The sequence below is a fragment of the Leucopleurus acutus genome (assembly GCF_964270905.1).
Source record: "Leucopleurus acutus genome assembly, chromosome: 4".
Classification (NCBI taxonomy): Eukaryota; Metazoa; Chordata; class Mammalia; order Artiodactyla; family Delphinidae; genus Leucopleurus; species Leucopleurus acutus.
In genome coordinates this window covers 63,299,114-63,320,056 of record NC_139146.1, presented here as the reverse complement: position 1 = coordinate 63,320,056, position 20,943 = coordinate 63,299,114, and the positions used below count along the sequence as shown (strand labels likewise).

Below are 20,943 nucleotides of genomic sequence, written 5' to 3'. Positions count from 1 at the left end.
CCCTCTGGATGTGGAACTGAGCTAATTAATACTGCCCTCTTCCTTCAAAAGTACACAAACAAAAAAGCATTTTGCACCAGTGCTATGTAAGAGAATTCAACTCCTCCCAGACGGAAACCCTCCTCCTCCTTGCTCCCCTCCCCCATTTGCCTTATCTTCTCGTCACTCACCGTGGAAGCCTAGAGGTCATCTTTTAAGCCTTCCTCCCCAACTTTTCTCTCCACACCTACCGCTGCCACCAGGGGGCCAGGCCCTCAGTACCTCAAGACTGTGTTACTGGGGTCTCACCTCCACTAGTCCATCCCAGGATGGAGAATCCATCCTGACGCCCCTGCCACCTACATTTCTCAAAGCCCTCTTCTCAGCTGGTCTTTCCCAAGCTCCCAAACCTTCCTCCGACGGGACCCCCAGGGCTTGCAGAGTCAGTTCAAGCACCACGCTCAGCGTCCCCTCTCCTACCAGCGGCTCCCCAGCTCCACCAGGCACCCTCCACGCTGGTTGCCCTGTCCCCCCCACCCCCACCCCCACCCCCGCCTCCCTACCCCGCCTTTGTTCATTTTCGGCCCTGACGCTGGGCAACCAGGGTGGAATGCCCGTCCCCTTCCGGCTTATCTAAATCCTCCTAATTCTTCAAAGACCAGCTCAAGGCCCTCGCCGCTTGGCGCAGCCAGCTGATCGCTCCCTGACCAATCTGAGGCCACCTCTTCTTACCTAGATAGGCTGCGCCTTTCTACTTTACAAATGGTCTGCCCAGGACCACCACCCGGACTGGCAGCACCTGAGGACAGGAGTGCTTTACACCCCCTTAGAGGGGCTCCCTCCCTGCTCCCCAGAGGAGATCGGGAACGTCCACTAAGTTTTTTGCCAGGCCCAAAGGAGTGAATATAAAAGCACTGAGCCGGTATGAGGAGTCCCACAGTCACTTCCCTTTCCCTTCGAATGCACTTGAAATCTCCCTTAAATAAAAACAAACAAACCAACAAACCTCCCTTAAATAAGTAATAGGAGTAAGGGGACCTAACCTAAAGGAAACCTATTAAACCAAACTTCCTCAAAAAAAAGGTATGCTCCTAACCTTAACCTTGCCTGTTCCGGGTCCTCCAGACACCTTATCAGCATCATCCTGATTTTTTTTTTTTTTTACCCACCCACAGATCTTCTAAACAAGTCTAGTGTCAAAGTCTCTATTCTGTTTTAAAACCTAAGATAGGTTGGGGCTTCCCTGGTGGTGCAGTGGTTGAGAGTCCGCCTGCCGATGCAGGGGACACGGGTTCGTGCCCCGGTCCGGGAAGATCCCACATGTCGCGGAGCGGCTGGGCCCGTGAGCCATGGCCGCTGAGCCTGCGTGTCCGGAGCCTGTGCTCCGCAGCGGGAGAGGCCACAGCGGGAGAGGCCACAGCGGTGAGAGGCCCGCGTACCGCAAAACGAACAAACTAACAAAAAAAAACACCTAATAGAAGGAAAAAAAAAAATGACAGCAAGAGAGAAGAGAAAGAGGCGACTTCAAGGGGTGTGTGTGTGTGTAACGGGGCAAAAAAATGACAGCAAGAGAGAAGAGAAAGAGGCGACTTCAGGGTGTGTGTGTGGCAAACACTCCGTTTGTTTTGTTTTAAGCCTCTTCTATTGACCAAGGAAAGCCAGGGGCTCAGTGATGTCACAGGTTTCCTACTGGCACTCTCTGGGTGCTGTTCTTTACATGGACTGTGTCATTTCATTCCTACGAGGTGGGGAGGTACTACCTTCCCATTTTACTGATAACACCGAAACAGAGAGGTAAATTAATCTGCCCGAGATGACACAGCTGGTAAAGTGGTAGAGCTGGGATTTGAACCCCAAGTAGTCAGACTTCAAGGCCGGTGGTGGACCTGGCACTCCACCCTGCTGTCTCCCTGGCAGGGGACAACACACATCAAGAGTGGGATGGAGAGTTCTCCAGACAGGTCTGTCATTCGGGGATCTGGAACCAGGGGCAGTGTATTTACAGCAGTGGTGACTGCAACTCCTTCCCACTGGTCCCTGATGCCTCCCCTGTCTCAGTGCATGCCTGGACGCAACATCAAAAGACACATTCTGAAGGCCCCCAATTAGCCGATTATTAGCCAGTGCATCCATAAAACTGTTCAGAAAAAACTGGCAGCTTCACCCAAGTAAATACGGAAATCCTCATAATAACTGTACAAAGGTGGAAGGGTCAGGTCCTCGTCCCCATTTTAGAAATGAGGAAATGGAGGAACAGAGGTGAAAAGACTCGCCCAAATTCACAGAGCTGGCTGGAGCTGCAGCCAGAAGCCAAGTTTGTCCACTGCAGACTCGCGGCTCTTTCTGGTCTGCTCCACTCTGTGCTATGGGACTCACTCTCAAGTAGAATCATCTTACAGTTGGGGCACTCCCCTGGGGCCAGGGGCGTGGGGTGTGTGTGCCACACTGGCCCACGGAAGGCAGTGCCATGGGGAGGTTCCAGCAGACAATTACGATTTCCAAGTGACTTTTCAGGTTAGATCACTCTGGACCTACTCCATTTTGTGGCATAACTGAGAAAAATGACTGCAATCTTAGATTAGCTCTAATGAGTAGGTGCTCAGTAAATACTTGTGAGATGAATACATGAATGGATGTCAAACTACCCTTCTTACATGCTAGGATAAAATGAAGGGCAAGGGCCTCAGAGTGACTGTACACAAGGGGTTCACACAAGGAAAATCTGCCCAGGGGCCAGTGCAGCTAGCCTTAAAATCATCTTCTAAAACCCGAAACGCAAAGTAAGTGTGAAAACTTTACTCAGGAGGCTTGGGAGACAAAACACCCTTGTCTGGAGAACTAAGTGGAACAGGAACTTGAACTTCCTAATGTTAGCGGTTTGGAGGTGCAAAGCTTTGGAAGGTACCAGGGTGTAAAGTGCAAGAACAAACAGAAGAGTGGATTTCAGTGATTAGACTCGGAGAACAGTAGTTAGAACGAAGAGCATATGGGACAAAGGAGAAAAACCCCACACTGGATCACAGGTCGCTCTCCAGGGTAGAAGGCGCTGACCTCAGTGTCTGCTGGACCTCTTCTGTCTCGATTTGACCAAACTCCGCTGATCTGGGTTAAGACTAGCTCCAGGCCATCTCTGGAGAGCCCCAGGCCTTCTAGAGATTGGCAACCATCTTAAGCATGTCCCAGGTTAAGCTGGGCTCCTTCAGGGTCCTTCTGGAAGGGGGCTGTCTCAGAAGGCACCCCCTTCCGGGAAGAGGGTAAGAGCTAGACCCAGGGTTACACGGAATGCACGGGCTGAAGGGCCACTTAGCTTACTACATTCAGTCTCCAGCTCCCCTTAATAATAAGATGGGGGAAGTGATAATGTATTCGGCCTGCCAACACAAAGGAATGAGTTTCCAATAGCTCTAGGAATCTGCTTTGCTAGAGAAAGAAACTTACTATTAAATACTCTGCCCAATAGATACAAAATATACTGATAATTTTTTCTAATGTGCCATTTAACTATGGTGATTTTCCAGAAAACGCACAGAGCCAGTTAAAAGGATATACATAGACATACGTGTGTGTGTGTGTGTGTGTGTGTGTGTGTGTGTGTGTATATATATATATATATGTATGCGTATATATGTATATACATACATATATTTGCTGTGGGAAAAAACAGTCCTAGTTCTGGTTCAGAAACTGTGTCTATAGCATTGTGTCTCTTATTACTACTAAATTTCAAGGAAGGAGAGTTGAGGAGGGGAAGGCAGGGCTACCTTCCTTAGACAATGCCCTCTCTTATCAGGGCAGACTGCTGTCTGGTTTCCTGTCTCGAGCTCTGGCATTACTGCTTCAGATGAGAAACGGGGTCTAAGAAAGGGACAGATCAGGCTTGAAAATGAGAATGCTAAAAGCCATCCTAATCCTTCCCTTCCAACTCACTCCATCATGAGTTTTGGTTGGAATACTACATATTAGCAAACCAGATATCAATTGTTTTATGTCTCTAGGATTTTTTTTTTTTAAAGCTATAACCAATGATAACTGAAGCACTTCAGAAAGAAACCCAATTTCCAGAATAATGTAATTCCTGATACTTAAAGGATGAGGTTGCCTGTATTTATTTTTCTTAAACACAACTGGGTGTGAAAACAGAGAGTAAGAACCACTTAAGAAAGCTGTTCATTTTATAGCAGAAATGTTGATTTGGACAAATTAAGAAGGCAAGTATCTAAAAAGCGGGGGGGGGGGATGGAGATAAATGATTTACATGGTTTAGAGATGAAACTATTGTGTTCACCTCCCTCACTTTTTTGGTAATTATAATAACTATCAGAGTGGTACAATTTCTCCCAACTGTTTAGCTTACATTTAAAAGCTTGCAGAATTTTCCCTGACAGAACATATTAGATCCTAATCACCTCTATTAACCACCTCCCTCTCCCAACAAATAGGGAGGAAAGAATGATTTGGGGTAAGCCAAATAAAGACTCAGTCTACCAAATCTAGTTGAACTGTTCACAACTTTGGAACTAAACCAAAAAAACTTACTTCAATTTGGGTTACTTATGAATTTAGTTTAAAGGCCTCTTGTCCTACAAGCAGCTTAGTATTTCAAGTTTGCTTCCTCCAAAGAAGAAAGGAAAAATCTTATTGAAACTTTCCAAACTCCCATCTTTTTTCTTGGAAGGTTGTCAATATCCTACTATTTGACCCTAGTGGCTTTCTTAATAGCATATTGTGCATTTCCCTTTTATCTATCAAAGAAAAACGTGATGGGAAGAGATGTTAAAACCAAAGCATTATTATTATTATTATTATTACCGATTTGGGGAAGAATAGGTAGGGCCTGATGTGCTTCCTCAGCAACTCATTCCATCAATTCCATTAGAGAACACTGCAGATAATTCCTTTAGATTTTAGAGAAAATCCCCAAATAAGACATTTAAGGGGGAAACTTGTCAAAAGTTTTCTTTTCCAACCTTGTTTTTAAAACTTCATTTCCGGAGAAGCAACAGAAAAATAGTTTGTTAAAGTAGGTTTTAAATGGTTAATCCAGAAATTTGCTAACTCACAACTGACAGAATATACCAAAAAAAAGGGGGGGGGTGGATTATGAGAAAGTTGTTATTGTAAAACAATAAAAACAAGAGCATTCTCCTTCTGTCTTCAAAATATAAGGTTAAAAATTTCCAAACTATCATTAAATGAACTTATTCCAGTTCTCCTTTTTTTTGAGCTTTTTATTCTTAGAACAGTTTGGAAATCAGATGCAGCATACAGTCAAATCTTTGTCCTTAAAAAGAAATAATCCTGTAGTACTCTCAATACATCTTATGTTTTGCTTCAATAGAAGATTTCTCCCTTAAAACATAAGCAAGACTTCCAAGTCTGTCCAAGCTGCCAAGGCTGCTTGAGTTCTCCATCCCATGAAGCCTCCTGTGCCTTGAATGTCCTGTGTGAAATGCAAGGGTGAGCCACATCCTTCAGATCATGCTAGATCTTCTTAAACTGTAAGGTGGTAACCCCATCCAAAATTGACAGCTTCAGGGCAAAATGCCTATCTCAAAACAAGAATGAAAAACAAACAAACAAAACAACCTCCTTTAGATTTCTAGCCAACATGCACACACATTTCTTAAAATCACAAGCTGGCAATGATAAACTAAAAAAGGTAAAAGCATTTATTCACCCATACAAACACATGGGAGCAAAGGGTGTATGTGAAAAGGTTAACTGACTTCTCATTATGACATAACACAGGCGTCTTAGGCAATCGTAAGTGTGTAGAGACATGATAACTCCCTGGGTGGGGATAGGGAGTTTAGGGGCAGGGACCATGGCCTGGTCTGGGCTACTGATCTACCAGAAAACAGCCTGAAACAGGAAAGAGCACACATATGCCACTTGGAATGTATGACGCAAACCCCAGCCTTGAAACAAAGAACAGGAAACAGCTCTGCTGGCTGTGCTGGAGAGAAAGCACAGAGAAACATTTAGCCGGCCCTCCCTGACCCTATATTCATGAGCAGCTGGAGTTTTTTAAGACAACAACAGGGGGGTGGAGGTGTTTGTTCTATGGGTGTGAATAATAACACCAGCTTTATACAGGGGACCTGCCCTATTTACAAACAGGAGCTTCCACATACAGTAAACACCGTAAGTGAACATGTGATTTTATCATATTCAAGCAGCAGAAACCTTCCTAATTAACACCAGCCTCCCTACCAATTTCTTTTGTCTCTTTCTCCCCCATCCTAATGGATGGTCTCTAGTCACGATCAAATTCTGGGTTAAGGTAATAGGGTAATGATCACTGTTCAGCCTCAGAGCATCAAGAGGAAAATGAGACAGCACAGCTGCTGAGAATTCAGTTGACACTGGGGTCATCCCACATAACCGAAGTGGGACCAACTGTAAGTGTCCCTGAGCCACAGAACTCAATTCTAAGATGAAGAGTGTGGGACATCTAGAGTCACCCCAAATTTTCACTGTCTTTTTCAACTGCATAGTTACAAAGATACTTCCACACAGCTGCACATCTGTTCTACATGTACACACATTTACAAAAATCCACCTTTTGAGAATCTGATTCTGTTCCTGATATTTCATTTAATCCAAAATTGTTATACAATCTGCAGAATAGAGTATCAATTTGTATAAGATATCCTAAAATGTCTATTTTTCCTTTAGGTATTTTTAAGGTAGCAAAATCCACTCACTAGTCCTTTTCTGATTTTTCTCTTTATTTTGTTAGCCAGTACTGTTTAACTCAGGTTTCTATTAGCAGAGATTTAAGAATCTGTGTGCAGACATAACTACAGGTAAAAAAAAAAAAAAAAAGAAAAAAAGAAGAAAAAAAAGGCATCACTGTGTCCATAGCAACCAGAAGATTGGGTTTTAATTTAGAAACTTTACAGTGAAAAAAACAATAGCTCTCTCCAAAGCTATGTTGTCATGTTTTACCTCTGACAAGGTTCTGTGGTCTAAGCAGTTACTTTTGTTGTTCTCACGTTAGGATTTTCATACTTGCATTCTTCATGCAAACAGAATGCTCCTTACAGCCTATCTTCACTGACCTCACCCACAGTACATTAGGCTGCTTTCTTCTAACAGTTCTGCAGCAAACCCTACTGACTGTAGAAATTGAGATATCAGTTTCTCTAGGGAGCTAAATGAAATTAATCAAACATCCCATTTCAGGTTCTGTTAACAGAATAAGGGCAACTCCCATAATCCATGTTTCAAGTCAGAAGAAACTCATCCACTCTTTTAAAGATACTACTAACTCTTTTAAAGATACTAACTCACAAAATTTTGAAGATGTTAGTGTTATTAAATTGTTTCTTCCCTAGAAGCAAGTCTTCTCTTGGGCTAGGCAGATTATCATCCAGATGGATTTCTCTCTTAAAAATGCTCCTCAAATTCATACATAAAGCACTCAGAAAAGGACAGCACAAAATTGTTCTGTGGAATAACCTATAGTGAACAACTGCCCTATTCCCCACTTGATTTTGCTTAATAATTACAGATACTAAATCTAAATGAACTCAGAATACTACTTCATACTTTTCTCCATATACTAGAGTCTTGTGAGAATATAAATACATTTAAGTGTCTTGGATGACATTAATGGAAAAATACATTCTGAGTAAAAAAAAAATTCAGTGTAAAATGTTTATTTTAGTGAAATACAAGAAGGTGAGCAATTACCAATTTCCGTTTAACCTGACTTTAAAAAAAGTCCCATTCACACGTTCTTCATCTAGTATTATTGTATATTGCTGTAAATTTAAAGCAGCGTAGAGTGTTCTCTCTTTTATCTGCCAAAGAAGTAGCTATGACAATTCCAGGTATTGTCTGCCATCTCCAAATAAGCCACTCGGAAAGGTAGGTCCCAAGGGTGCGGGTCCAGGGATCCGTCCCTCAGTCCCCACCCGGCTCGGGTCCCTAACACTGCGGGCAGTTGCCTAAGGCGTTCTCCGCCTCCAGCCACGCTGCAATCCTTGCTCCAGACACTGCGGCAGGTTCTCCTTGCACCGGAGGAGGACTCTCCAAACCCGGCCAGCTCTTTCTCCTGCCCTCGGGAATCCAGACGCCCTGGCAGCTCCTGGGCTCCAGCACCGAGACTGGGATGTTTGCCTTCACTCCCAATCGCCCCAAGTTTCTTCCCAGAAGGCCCGCGAAGCTGCTCCAAGTTTGCTCCGCCGGCGGGTGAGCGACAGCACGCCCCGTCCGAGGAGGGGGGCTGCTGGGGGCGCAGGCGGAGGGCGGGGAGGGGGAGGGGGAGAGCGCGGGGGGTGGGGGAACAGGAGGGGGAGGAGCGGGAGCGCGCGGCCTCTGCGCTACCTTTCTCCAAACAACGTTGCCACACGCGGAGGGAACTGAGATTTCTGGGGCTTTGGAGGGAATCGCGGGCGGGCGGGCGGGCGGCTGTCGGGGGACCACACAGGTGAGCCCCCGCCCGCGCCCTAACTGGGGCCGCGGCAGGCGCCGCCAGCCTCGCTCCCCGCACCCGCCGATCCGTACGGTGGCTCTCCCCAATCCCACACTTTCCACCGCTGAACCCGGGGGCCCCCTCCTCCTCGCCTCCTCCTCCACCCCAACCCCCGGCTGCCTGGAGCTGTTGCACTTTCCCAAGCCCAGGAGCGCCCCAACCTCCGCGCTGCACCCCCAACCCATTCACTGCGCGCCCCCCCTTGGGGGGAAAAAAAAGGAAACCGGACGAGCCGAAAAGGGGGGCAGCGGGAGTCGGGGCGAGAAGGAAAGGTGAGGGAGAGGGGACTTACTTTTCGAGGCGCGGTGCTGAGCGCTGCAGGCGAGAAATAAAGGCCCGGATCCGGGCTGCCTGGAAACCCGCGGATGCAGTGGTGTCAGCGCTCCAGTCCCGGCGGCGTTGGCGGTGGCGGCCGCAGGGGACGGGGACTGGCGCGCGTGCGGCGGGCGCGGCTCGGCTCGGCTCGGCGGGCGCTCGCGCTGCGCTCCAGCTCGGGCCCCGGCTCCGCGCGGCTCCGCTCCTGGCTCCCCTCTGGCTCCTGGCACCAACTCCGGGCAGTCACATGACGCCGGCGCCGCTCGCTCTGCGAGCCTCCCAGGGCTGGCGGGGTAAGTAGAGGCTGGGACCCGGGGTGGGAGGGTCAGGGAGGGGAGAGGGAGCCGCCGCGGCCGCCCGGGCTGGGCGGGTCCCCACCCACTTGGGTGGAGGCAGCCGCCGGAGGGGTCGGCCGAGTCACTAGCGCAAACACGCACCCCGCCCTGCGCCCTTCCCCCGCCACCCTCGCCTCCCGCGCCGCCTCCGCCCCGCCCCGCCCAGTCACCCGGGGACGGCCTGACAGACACTCATTATTCCCCGGAGCCGGGCGCCGCCCCGCCTGCCCAACCTGTCCCGCGAGGCGCGGTGCGGCCGTGGGGCTGGGCGTGCGCGGCCTCCGCCCTCCGCCCGGCCCCGCGCCCCCGCCCTGGAGCCCCCGCCCCGAAGTCCCCTCCCTGTAGCCCTCCGCCCGGGAGCCCGCGGCCCCGCCCGGCCCGGACCCGCCGCCGCGCCGCCGCCCGAGCCCGGGGGGAAGGAAGGGCGGCGCTGGCCGCTCCGGGCGTCACAGCGCTGCAGCCCGCTGCGCCGCTTCCAAAACACACAGCCGGGCTCGCGGGCGAGCCGAGGCGGGGGACCCGGGACGGTCGGGGCCATCAATCAGCCGGCTCCGGCGGGAAGGGCGGCCCCGGGGCGTGGCGGGAAGGGCTGGGCCCCGCGCCCAGCGCGGCCCCTCCTGGGCCCAGCGCAGACAACTCTCTTAAAGAAAAAGCAGAAAAAGGCACCGCTGGTGAAGCAGCTGGTGGACGGGGGCGGATTCGGGAGAGAAAGAGCGGCGAGGAAAGGGAGGGCAGTTAGGGTGACTTAAACCCTAAAATGGTCCGGAGTTTCCAAGGTCGTTAGCCATCCTCTGGCGCGCTTTCTTTGTGCCCGGGGGCGCCGGGGCCCCCTTGTCGCCCGCTCCACGGGGGTGCGGCCCGGCAGGGTGGTGCCCCCACCTCCCGGGACTTTTCTTTGAAGGCCGGGAGACCCTCGAACAAACTTCCCACGGCCGGGCCTGCCGCTGGACCGTAACGGCGACGGGCGCAGCGGCATTTGCTCAGCCAGGCCTGTCGGAAAACTTGGCAAAGTTCGGTCCAGATCCTCCCGCCCAGAGGGAGAACTCGGGGCGAGCTGAGGGCTCGGAGCGGCGACCTTTCCTTTCGTGTCGCCTCCCTGGGACCGAGCGCGAGCGTCCTCGGGGGAGTTCACAGGAGCCGGGAGGCGGAAACTCGCTTTCTGTCCCAGCCAGGCCCCTGGAAGGACTTTGGAGAGCTTGGTACCCAAGTTTAATGCTTTTCGAGTTTCTTTTTCAGCAGTACTAATGTAATAAAGAATGCAATAAAGAGAACAAAGGACAAATTGGTTCAATTGTTTTAGTCTTGTGCACTGTTTTAAAATGCCCCAGCTGCAGTCTATGGCTTGTTATTGCTTCAAGATGTTTTAAAGTCCCTTTAAGTTCACTATTCTCTCTTTGATGCTTCATCCAGGCATGGTACTACTTAAAACGTAGAGATAGAGTATATTCGGAGCCCCGGCATGTAACTACACAGTATTATAAAATTAGTACCGGGAAACCTCAAATAGTGAAATTGCTTGTTGTAAAAAAAAAATGCGTATACATAAAAGACCACGTGGAAAACACCCAGAATGGACACCGGTTTATGTGCCATCATACTGTTCCATAAGATTAATCTTTAAAATGTAAAGGGATGAGGTTGTTTGTTTGTTTGTTTGTTTTAGTGAATAAAGACAAATACAAGGGAAAAAGTTGGATTCGGGTCAATTACTAATTGCAACCCATTGATCACTGACACCGTTAAATGTCTGATTAGACGACTTAGCTGAGAAAAAACAACAACATATTAGTGATGACTGGTGAAATTGTTTTGCATTTCTGTGCCTCGATCATAGTGGGGTCTCAAAAACTACAGGCTTCGCTCAGGGGACACAGAGTAATGAAAACCTGAAGAGAAGATTGAAGTAGGTCTATCTGATAGGGAGGGGCTTTGATATGAAAGATGCGGGAGGGAGGAGAGAAGTCATAAAAAAGATTAATTAATGAACACAACTGTGTTCAGTGCCCTGTGGGAGACAGCTCAACATAACTTGTCCAAAAATGAATCCATCCGGTGAAGGACACCACCATCCCTCCAGGTGCCCCAACCAGAACTGCCTGAAGTCATCCCTAACTCCTCCCCCCTCCCTCGCTGGTCACAGTCCTGTGGTTCACTGAATCTCTGACCTCCTCAATCAACACCCACTCCTTGGCCACCACCCTGGCCCAGCCTATTGCCACAGTGTCTTGTTGGTCATCCTGTTTGCAGCGTGGCTGAAGTGTGGGTAAGGGATTGGAGCAAAGGATTAAGAATGCCTTTTTCTAAAATGCAAACCTAAACGTGTCATGTCAAACCCTTCAATGGCTTCTCTCTGGATGAAGTCCAAGAGTTTAGCCCCAATGTTGACCTGACCTTCACCTGTCATTATAAACTCATCTCTACCTGGGCTCCCTTCCCACTCTTTTCTCCAGCAACAATGAGCTTCTTTCCTTTGCTTTCCTCCAACTCTCTGTCTCCACCTCTGGCCCTTTGCACACGCTCATTTTTCTAGCTGGACTAGCCTCCTTGGCTTTCTCCTCAACTCCTGACCTCCACTCTCATTTCCCTAAATTCTATTCATCCTTGAAATGACATCTTCAATGAAACTTATCTTTTCTTACTACCATCCCTCACCCCACCTTTGGATGAGTGGAGGTGCTCCTTCTTGGTACCCTGATAGCACCCAGGCTTCACCTCTTTTTATTCTTTCTTGTAATTGACTCTTTATCTCTCTATGTCACTGAAATAGAAACTCTGTGAGGGCACGGACCTTGTCTTTTTAGCAAAATTGTATCCTTATGGCTCAGATGTTCAATGAATGTTTGTAAAATGAGTAAGTGTGAACTATGAATTGAGAAGAAGTCATTCAGACCAAAAAGATGAGAGGGGGCTTCAGGGTGGCAAGTGGCCATAAACTGTGCCTTTGAAATAGTGAGGGAGAGGGAAGAAGGAGTTCCCCTCACTGTTTTTAAGGAGATGGTACAAAGTGGTGTCTAGGTCTTCTTTTTATTCCTAATACTAGTACAGTGCCTGGCACAAGCTTTGGTACTGGATAAATCCATATATCCTGGGTAAATGAAGTATCTCAAGCTTGGTCCTTCCAGTAGCTGCTTCACTGCTGTTCTTTGAGGATAGCAGGCTAGTCTGATTTAGGTTTGGTGCAGCATGTGCTCAGGGAAGGGTACCCCTCCCTGGAGCCAGCATCATTCCTCCCAACCAATCATTGCAATCGTTTTTGCTGGTGAGTGGAGAGAACCATGTCTATGTGACCTGGTTCTGGCCAGTGGGACCTGTAGGGAAGTGTGCTGGGGCTTATGGAAAATGTTTCTTCTGATGAATGGAAACTCTTGTAAGGATAAACCCCCAGACCTGCTTTGGAAGTTATGTGAGGGTGTGATGCTTGAAGCTATGGCAGCCATCTTGTAGTCATGAGGGGAAAGCAAGATTTCAGATTTCCATACAGATAGTTCTTTTTTTCAACATTAGTTTTCAGATCGAATATTACATCATTAGGAATGACCACACAATCTAAAATATCCCTCCCTTCCTCATTCAATGTCTAGTTCTCCTTGCTTTTTTTTTTTTTAACCTTTTCTCCCCATTATAACCTGGGCTCCATGAGAGCAAGGACACTGTCTTCTTCACTCCTTTTTGAATTATGACTTTTTCCAGGTATACGCCCAGGAGTGGATTGCTGGCTCATATGATAGTTCCATTTTTAGTTTTCGAAGGAACCTCCATACTGTTCTCCATAGTGGCTCCACCAATTTACATTCCCACCAATAGTGTAGGAGGGTTTCCTTTTCTCTGCACCCTCTTGTCTTCTTCAATGCTGTTTCCCAAACTCCTGGAACAGTGTCTGGCAAATATAAGTTGTTCCAAAAATATTTGTTGATTAACAGATGACAACTAAACAATAACACTATGTTGAGATTGATTCAGAGCCTAGTGGATACAAGCCACTATAAACCTCCACTTTCTCTTTCAGGGCTTATATCACAGTTAGTTCCGTTTCAGGCAATCTCTTTCTGATACACAGACACATATGCTTGAGATTCTTTCTCCCTCCTCTACTCTCTTTCAGAGTTTTTCCATTCTTTCCCCAGGAAAGTTTCTCCTCCTTGTGTGATGATGGACTGAGTTATGAAGGCAGAAAATTGTCACGTGCTTGTGAAATTATGATCAACACAGACACATCTACCCTAAAGGAAAATGTATGTTTTTTTCTCCTTTCTTTTTCTTCCAGCTTTATTGAGATGTTATTGATCTATAACATATGTAATTTTAAGGTGTACAATATGATGATTAGATACACATATATATTGCAAAATGATAACCACAATAAAGTTAGTTAACACCTCCATCCCCTCATGTAATTATTTTTTTTTTTTCTGGTGGTAATAAAATTTAAGATCTACTCTTAACAACTTCTTTCAAGTATAGAATACAATTTGTTTATTATATACATGATGCTGTACATTAGATTCCCAGACCTTATTCATCTTCTAGCTGGAAGTTTGTATCCTTTGACCAGCTTCTCCCCATTTCCCTCACCTCCCAGTTTCAGGCAACCACCATTCTACTGTTTCTATGAATTTGGCTTTTTCAGATTTCACATGTAAGTGAGACCATATAGTATTTGTCTTTCTCTGTCTGACATTTCACTTAGGATAATGCCCTTGAAGTCCATCCATGTTGTTGCAAAAGGCAGGATTTCCTTCTTTTTTAATGGCTGAGTGATAGTCCAGTGTGTGCGTGTGTGTGAGTGTGTGTGTATCACATTTTCTTTACCCATTCATCTGTTGATGGACACTTGGGTTGTTTCCATACCTTGCCTATTATAAATAATGCAGCAATGAACATGGGAGTACAAATACCTCTTTGAGATAGTGATTTCATTTCCTTTGGATATGTACCCAGAAATGAGATTGCTGTATAATACGGTTGTTCTATCTTTAGTTTTCTGAGGAACCTCCACACTGATTTCCATAGTGGCTGTATCAATTTATATTCTCAAGAAGAGTACACAAGGGTTCCCTTTTCTCTAATCCTCACCAACACTTGTTATTCTTGTGTTTTTGATAATAGCCATTCTAACAGGTGTGAGGTGGTATCTCACTGTGATTTTGATTTGCAGTTCCCTGATGATTAGTGATGTCAAACACCTTTTCATGCACTTGTTGGCCATTTGTATGTCCTCTTTGGAAAAAATATTTGAGTACTTTGCCCATTTTTAAAACTATTTTTTGTTTGCTTTTGTTTTTTACTGTCGAGTTATATGAGTTCCTTATTCAATTTGGATATTAACCCCTCATCAAATAGATGGTTTGCAAATATTTTCTCCCCTTCCATAGGTTGCTTTTCATTTTGTTGATGGTTTCCTTTGCTGTGCGGAAGCCTTTTAGTTTGATGTAATCCCACTTGTTAATTTTTTCTTTTGTTCTTTGTGCTTTTGGTGTCATAGCCAAAAAATTGTTGCCAAGACCAACGTCAAGGAGATTTTTCCTTATGTTTTCTTCTAGTAGTTTTATGTTTTTATGTCTTACATGTAAGTCTTTAATCCATTCAGAGTTAACTTTTGTGTGTATTGTAAGATAGGGGTCCAGTCTATTCTTTTGCATGTGAATATCCAGTTTTCCTAATACCATTTTTATTAAAGAGACTGTCATTTTCCCACTGAGTATTCTTGACTCCTTTATCAAATATCACTGTCTATCTACATGTGGATTTATTTCTGGGCTCTCAATTCTGTTCCATTGTTCTATGTGTCTGTTTCTATGCTGGTAGCATACTGTTTTGATTATTATAGCTTTGTAACATAGTTTTGAAATCAGGAATTGTGATGCCTCCAACTTTACTCTTTCTAAGAATTGCAAAGCCACATGTTTTGAAGTAAAATTAGAAATGCTAGACTAAGGGTCACCCATCTCAAAAGCATTACAAAGGGTGCAGAGATTCTCTTTAGCATCTCTACAAATTTTCACTAATATTATCCATCCATCCATCCAACCAACCATCCAATTTAGGATTGCCAGGAAATACTGAGGTTGAGTTAGGTGACCATGACTTTTAATAAAGATCAAAATGGTATGTGTCCTGCACACCCAACCCAGGAGCTCTCATTATTTCTAATGCAGGTGGACAATTGAAATTGTCCTGGATTATGTTTGAGAGAACAATGCAATTGAAGGACAGTAGTACAAAAATAGTTGAAATGTTGGATATTGGAATCTGAGCTGGAGAGCTAAAACAGAAGGACACTGTAGAGATCTGGGCAAAGGATCAGTGAACTGGACATTTCAAGTAGGTCGGAGAATGGGTGTGTTGGGAATAATGTAATGAATGACCTGGAAGGTTAGAAGGTGAGTTCCCAGAGAGTGGGGATATATGAGTTTAACATTTAAAGGAGATGCATGCTATCCCCAGGGGTAGCATGGTTCAGGGTGTGCCTGTGGGAGTGGGAGAAGAGATGGGTGGAGAATATCCCTGAAAATGAGGAGACGAAGGAACAGAACGAATGGGTTATTAAATGTGGTTCCATGTGGATGCTGAAATTACTCATAATTTTGTCCAGATTGGGGAATCAAGAGTAAGACCTAGGTCCTCAGGCCACATCTTGATTTCCCAAGAGACTGGTGAATGATAGCAACCAGGAGAGAATGATTAGATATATCCTCCTTTTTGTATAGTGAAATCTGCTTTCCTTGAATCATGATTATTCAAGTTAAAAATAATCACTTGTATTTGGTTGTTTTTATTGGCTATTGTACTAGTAAAATATATCAATAGTTTTATTTTCTACTTTTTATTGCAAATATACTATTTCTCCTTCACTGAGTGTTCAGATTGGCTTTGGGGGACTTATCAGGGATCTTAAACATTATTTATAACATTTATTTCAAAGGGACATGAATTGTAATTCCCAAATCAATGACCTACACATATAAAAATGGAGAATGTAACTTATTTCTAAGTTGTAACTTATTTCTAAGAGAATGGGAGACCCACAAAGTAAGATAAACTACTTCCCATCTTTCAGCTTGTTTTGGAATGAGCCTTACTCGTTATGTTTCCAAACCTCTCCTCTATATTATGGAAAATGTATTGGCATTTAAATCCTGGATTTGGGTTAGTTTGGTAAGTACTGGTTGAATATTTGCTATAGGTCTGGGGTGGGTGTAGGAGTACAAGAAATATGTATATGATCCCTGTGTTCAAGAGATTTGAAAGAATATATATATTTGCTTAATTAATTATTACACAATGCAGAATATAATGAGCCAAATTTAGAAAAGAACCCTTATATGGGTGTTAAAAGGATAAAAAGGTAAACTGATTCACTCAAAAACTACGAGTATTCTCGTGCAGTTTGGGCCTTGTCTTCAAGGAGCTTATAGGTTTGCAAAAGAAATCACATTGGTCAGGAAAATCCCCAAAATCTTCATGGAGGAGGTGATAAACAGTGACAGAACTTCACTGCTGGAGGGAGAGGGGGCTCCACACTGCATTTTGGAGTCTGGAGAGGAGCCCAGGGGCCCAGGATTTGGTGGTGGAGGGGTGGTGGGTGGGGTGGACGAACGACGTGGTGTAAGGCAAGCTAGAAAAGGTCAGCTGAGGCTGTGCTGGGGGGAAAATGCAATGCCAAAGAGATGCAATTTTTTCCAGCAGACTTTGGGAAACCGTGGAAGGTTTCTGAACAAGTGAGATGCATGATAGCATATAAAATGACATTAAATATAAATAACTCTAATGGAAAGTTCCACCAGTGCAGTGCAGGAGGCAGCAACTATGGCGCGTGTGCCGTGGGGAGAAATACATATATATGTGTGTGTGTGCACACCATCTCTTTCACTCTAAACACACACACACACACACACACACACACACACACACACACACACTCACACATCTTCCCTCTTCAGTAACTAAGCCAGCAGAGAGATGTTGTGCGAATTATACTCTAGGGAAGTGGCCTCGCTGCCTTCCTTTTTCAGCCGATTCCAAGTGTGTTGCATGCTTACCTCCAAATCCTGAACTGTGACATGTGAAGCGTTTCCCTCTGTGTAAAAGCCCAGTTGCACCAGTTTCCCTGGTACTTACTGGGGAAGAAGGCTTCAACTTTCATTCCTTAGCTTCCCAATCTGGCAAGCCTGTCCACACTCACAAGTGCCTTACAAGTTTGCTGATACGTCTAGAAAAATAATAAGCATATGGTGGGATCACATGAACAGTAGAGAATTCTTCATTGCCCTTGTAATAGAAAAAGATTTGCTAACAGCAGACAATATTGAAATCATAATAATGTAATAGCAAAGTGATAAGAGTGAAGGTGATTTTTTTTTTTTTTTTTTTTTTGCCATTCAATGCTCTGATGTGCCTTTTTTTCTTTAGTGGGCATATATTACTTTTGTTATAAGACATGTGCTTCTTTAAATAGCTAAGAAAGTAATGTGCACGCTGTGTGTAATTAAATGTAGGGCCTGAAGCACAGTTTTACAAGGTGGCCCCTTGAAGGCACCCGGAGTCAGAGGTGTGGTTCTGCGCCTGTGAGTTTTGAGGTGGGGGGGCGTATGGGGGGCTGTGGGTGGAAAGGGAGGGGCTCTAGGAGGTGAGGTCGCAGGACAGGGTGACCATCTTCCTTTATTGACTGTTTGGCTTTTTAACTGCTGCTTGAATCTGTGCACGTTCTTGGAACTGAGATTCTTCCTCAAAATAGCGTGTATTTGCTTTAAAAGCGACTCCAAAGAGAAAAAGTTAAAAAACAAAACAAAACCGAAAAACCAGAAAACCCAGCACACTGGACTGAATAGAGCCAAAGTTCCTATTTCTCAAGAAACAGAAATATACTTCCCCGAGCACAAGGTCCACCCACCCTCTCCCCGTGGTCTTTCACCAGGATCTGTTGATTCAACGGGAAACAGGAGTGTCAGCAGTTGTGCTGAATGTGAATATGTGGGAGATTACCTTCGCCTCCCCAAGCACCATTAATACAGGGGGGCTTGTCGTCCCAGCCAGCAGGGGCTAGCTTCTCTCAGGTTTCTTTAAGCTACATTTGTTTGTCTGTTATTATTCTTAAAGTTTTCTGGGTAACTATAAGCAACAGACCTTGTTAGTTCCTCTTCAGATTGCCCACTACTCCCCACCCTTATTTCTCACCTCCTGGCATCCTGTTTGTCTCCCTGACTCTGTCCCCCAGCCCATCCCCACCCCAACTCAGCTACCGGCCCTTTTAGCCATGTTTTTCTTCCCTTGGTTAGTTACTTTTAAATTTCTATTTTTATGTGTTCTCATACCAAAAAAGGCACGGCATATATTCAATTTTTAATTCACTGACTTGTGCTTTCTTCTATCATGAACACCTCTAAATTATGTCTCAGTGTGTATTCCAGTGTTTGTCTCCCTCCACCCCTTTTCTTGAAGACACTGTATTTTCAGGAGGGGATAAAAAGGAAATATGGGGGAACTTTGAACTATGTACAGTACTTTTTGGGTGATCTTTGCTTATTTAAAGTTACTCAGTTATGATATGGACAAGAAAGATCTACAATGTATACTGTGTTTATGCTATCAGTATAATCTTTAGTTTATTAGATTTTAAAGAATATTTTAGCCAGTCAGCAGTTTTACATGAGCTGTTTAGACTTACATTTCAATTGTGTTCATTATCGTTGCAAATGGATCTATTACTTAATGAACATTATGGATTCTAGCACCTCTTAAGTTTAGCAGGTTTATGAGAAATATTTAAAAAATTTTTTGGAATACCATCATAAAAGAAGTCATCAGTACCACTGAATATACAATTCTGCCTAGTAGTCACAGTATCTTCATAGAAAATTCACTTTCTAAAAAAAAGAGGGAAACACTTTCAAAACTCATTGAATACAATTTTTGCTACACAGTAATTTATGTAACCAATTTCCTTTTCTGTGCTGTAGATAAGAAATATAAAGATTCAAAAGAAGCTGAAATTAACAATGGTGGAATCCTAAACTCATTTCTCTTAGTATTTTGTGGCTGTCAGAAAAATGAAGATTTCCTCCAGATTCACACAAGTTTTTCTCCTTTCCCATATGTGTGTTTACTTGGCACAATTTTCAAATAAAATTCACTGTATTTCACTTAGTCCTGAGAAGATGAGGGCATTTTAGAGAAGTTCCCAAGATTCAGGAGGATACAGGAAAGGTCTTTTTTTTATATATATGTAATTTTGGCTGCTTTGGGTCTTCCTTGCTCCGTGTGGGCTTTCTCTAGTTGCAGTGAGCAGGGGCTACTCTTCGTTTGGTGTGCGGGCTTCTCATTGCGGTGGCTTCTCTTGTTGCCCAGGCTCCAGGCATGCGGGCTTCAGTAGTCGCAGCACATGGGCTCAGTAGTTGCGGCATGCGGGCTCTAGAGCGTGCGGGCTTCAGTAGTTGTGTAGTGTGGGCTCAGTAGTTGTGGCACATGGGCTTAGTTGCTCCGCGGCATGTGGGCTCTTCCCAGACCAGGGATCGAACCCTTGTCCTCTGACTAGGCAGGCAGATTCTTAACCACTGTGCCACCAGAAATTCCCAGGAAATGTCTTGATGAGGACTTATTTACTATGTTTCAGGAGAGATACTGTTGGTAGAATCTGTTTGCTTGTCCTCACCAAATATCTCGAGGTGTTCCCCATTCTGCTGCATTTGAAAGAACCTTTCCAAAGTCCAGTCCTTGATACTTTGCAGTTTTGATTAGGTGGTAGTGCTATCAAATGAGTAGTGCTATTTGTATGACAAAATTTGTCATACTTCTTAATGTATTCCCTTTGACTTTCTTCTGTACTTGAAGCAAAAGTACATTTAGATTCTTAAAAAAAAAAAGAGTTAATTTAATCTAGACCATTTGGTACAGATAACCCGACAAATATGTATTGTCTAATTCAGACACAGTGATTGCTATGCCTGATGCCCTCCCTAATAACACTGTTGATTATGTTATTTCAATTCTAGATAGCAATCTTTCTATTCTATAGTCTTTAGAAACTAAAGAAGGAAGGCAAAGTTTGTTTATCTTATTTTAAAGAAAACCTTTCCTGTATCATTTTTTTTTAAATAGAATGTGTATAATTCAAATTTTCTTTTTGAATCTAAAAAAGGCATCTTTCAAAAATTAAAGAAAAATTGCTTTTATCAGTAGAATTACCTCCCTCCTCAGCTCCCCGTGCAGTTTATACTTCTAGTTAGCTTGCACTCCAGTAGTTATTTGTAAGCTGATTGGGGTAAGGGCTTTATCTTTTTATAGTTACTGTCTCAACTCTTTATACTTAATGGACAATTCTATATTATTCCAACAACTAATTTCCTTGACCACGTAAATGATCTTTTCCATTTGAATTTATTTATCTATAAAAGGATGTCCACAGTCTGATTTATGTAGTATTGATTTGTATTTTGATATTTTATACCTTATTCCGTATCACTCGCTTTAGTATTTCTGAGTTATACTCTTGAAAATATAAACTTTACTCAAAATAGTGTTATTAGAGTCTAATTTCCCAAGGGGAATATTATAATTAAATATTTTATTCAAACTATTATCAATAAAAATTCCATTCAACATGTCCTCTTACATCACATAAAAATGGAGAGAAAGTTAGACTGGGGATTCAATGAGGAGCACATTAAAATAGTCAAAGACGGTGATATCCACACTTACCTGTGAGGTTAGGACCCTCCTTTCTCCAGTTATCTTATTTATCATTATTGTTTGGATCCAATTAAGTGAAAAGAAACATAACAACAGGATTTTTTTAAAGGTCATATGAAGATGAGATCAAATGGTCAGAAAACAAAC

General features: G+C 44.4%; 1 protein-coding gene across 1 annotated transcript; it reads right to left on the bottom strand.

Moving 5' to 3' along the window:
* Window positions 1-5,706: 5,706 nt before the first annotated feature.
* LOC309961110 (uncharacterized protein) lies at window positions 5,707-9,649 on the bottom strand (the record flags this gene model as incomplete). Its single annotated transcript, XM_082838137.1, has 3 exons — window positions 5,707-8,397; window positions 8,754-9,196; window positions 9,282-9,649. The coding sequence occupies 3 exons, from the start codon at window positions 9,647-9,649 to the stop codon at window positions 7,784-7,786; spliced, it is 1,425 nt and encodes a 474-aa protein (XP_082694263.1). The 3' UTR covers window positions 5,707-7,783.
* Between the last annotated feature and the right edge of the window lie 11,294 nt (window positions 9,650-20,943).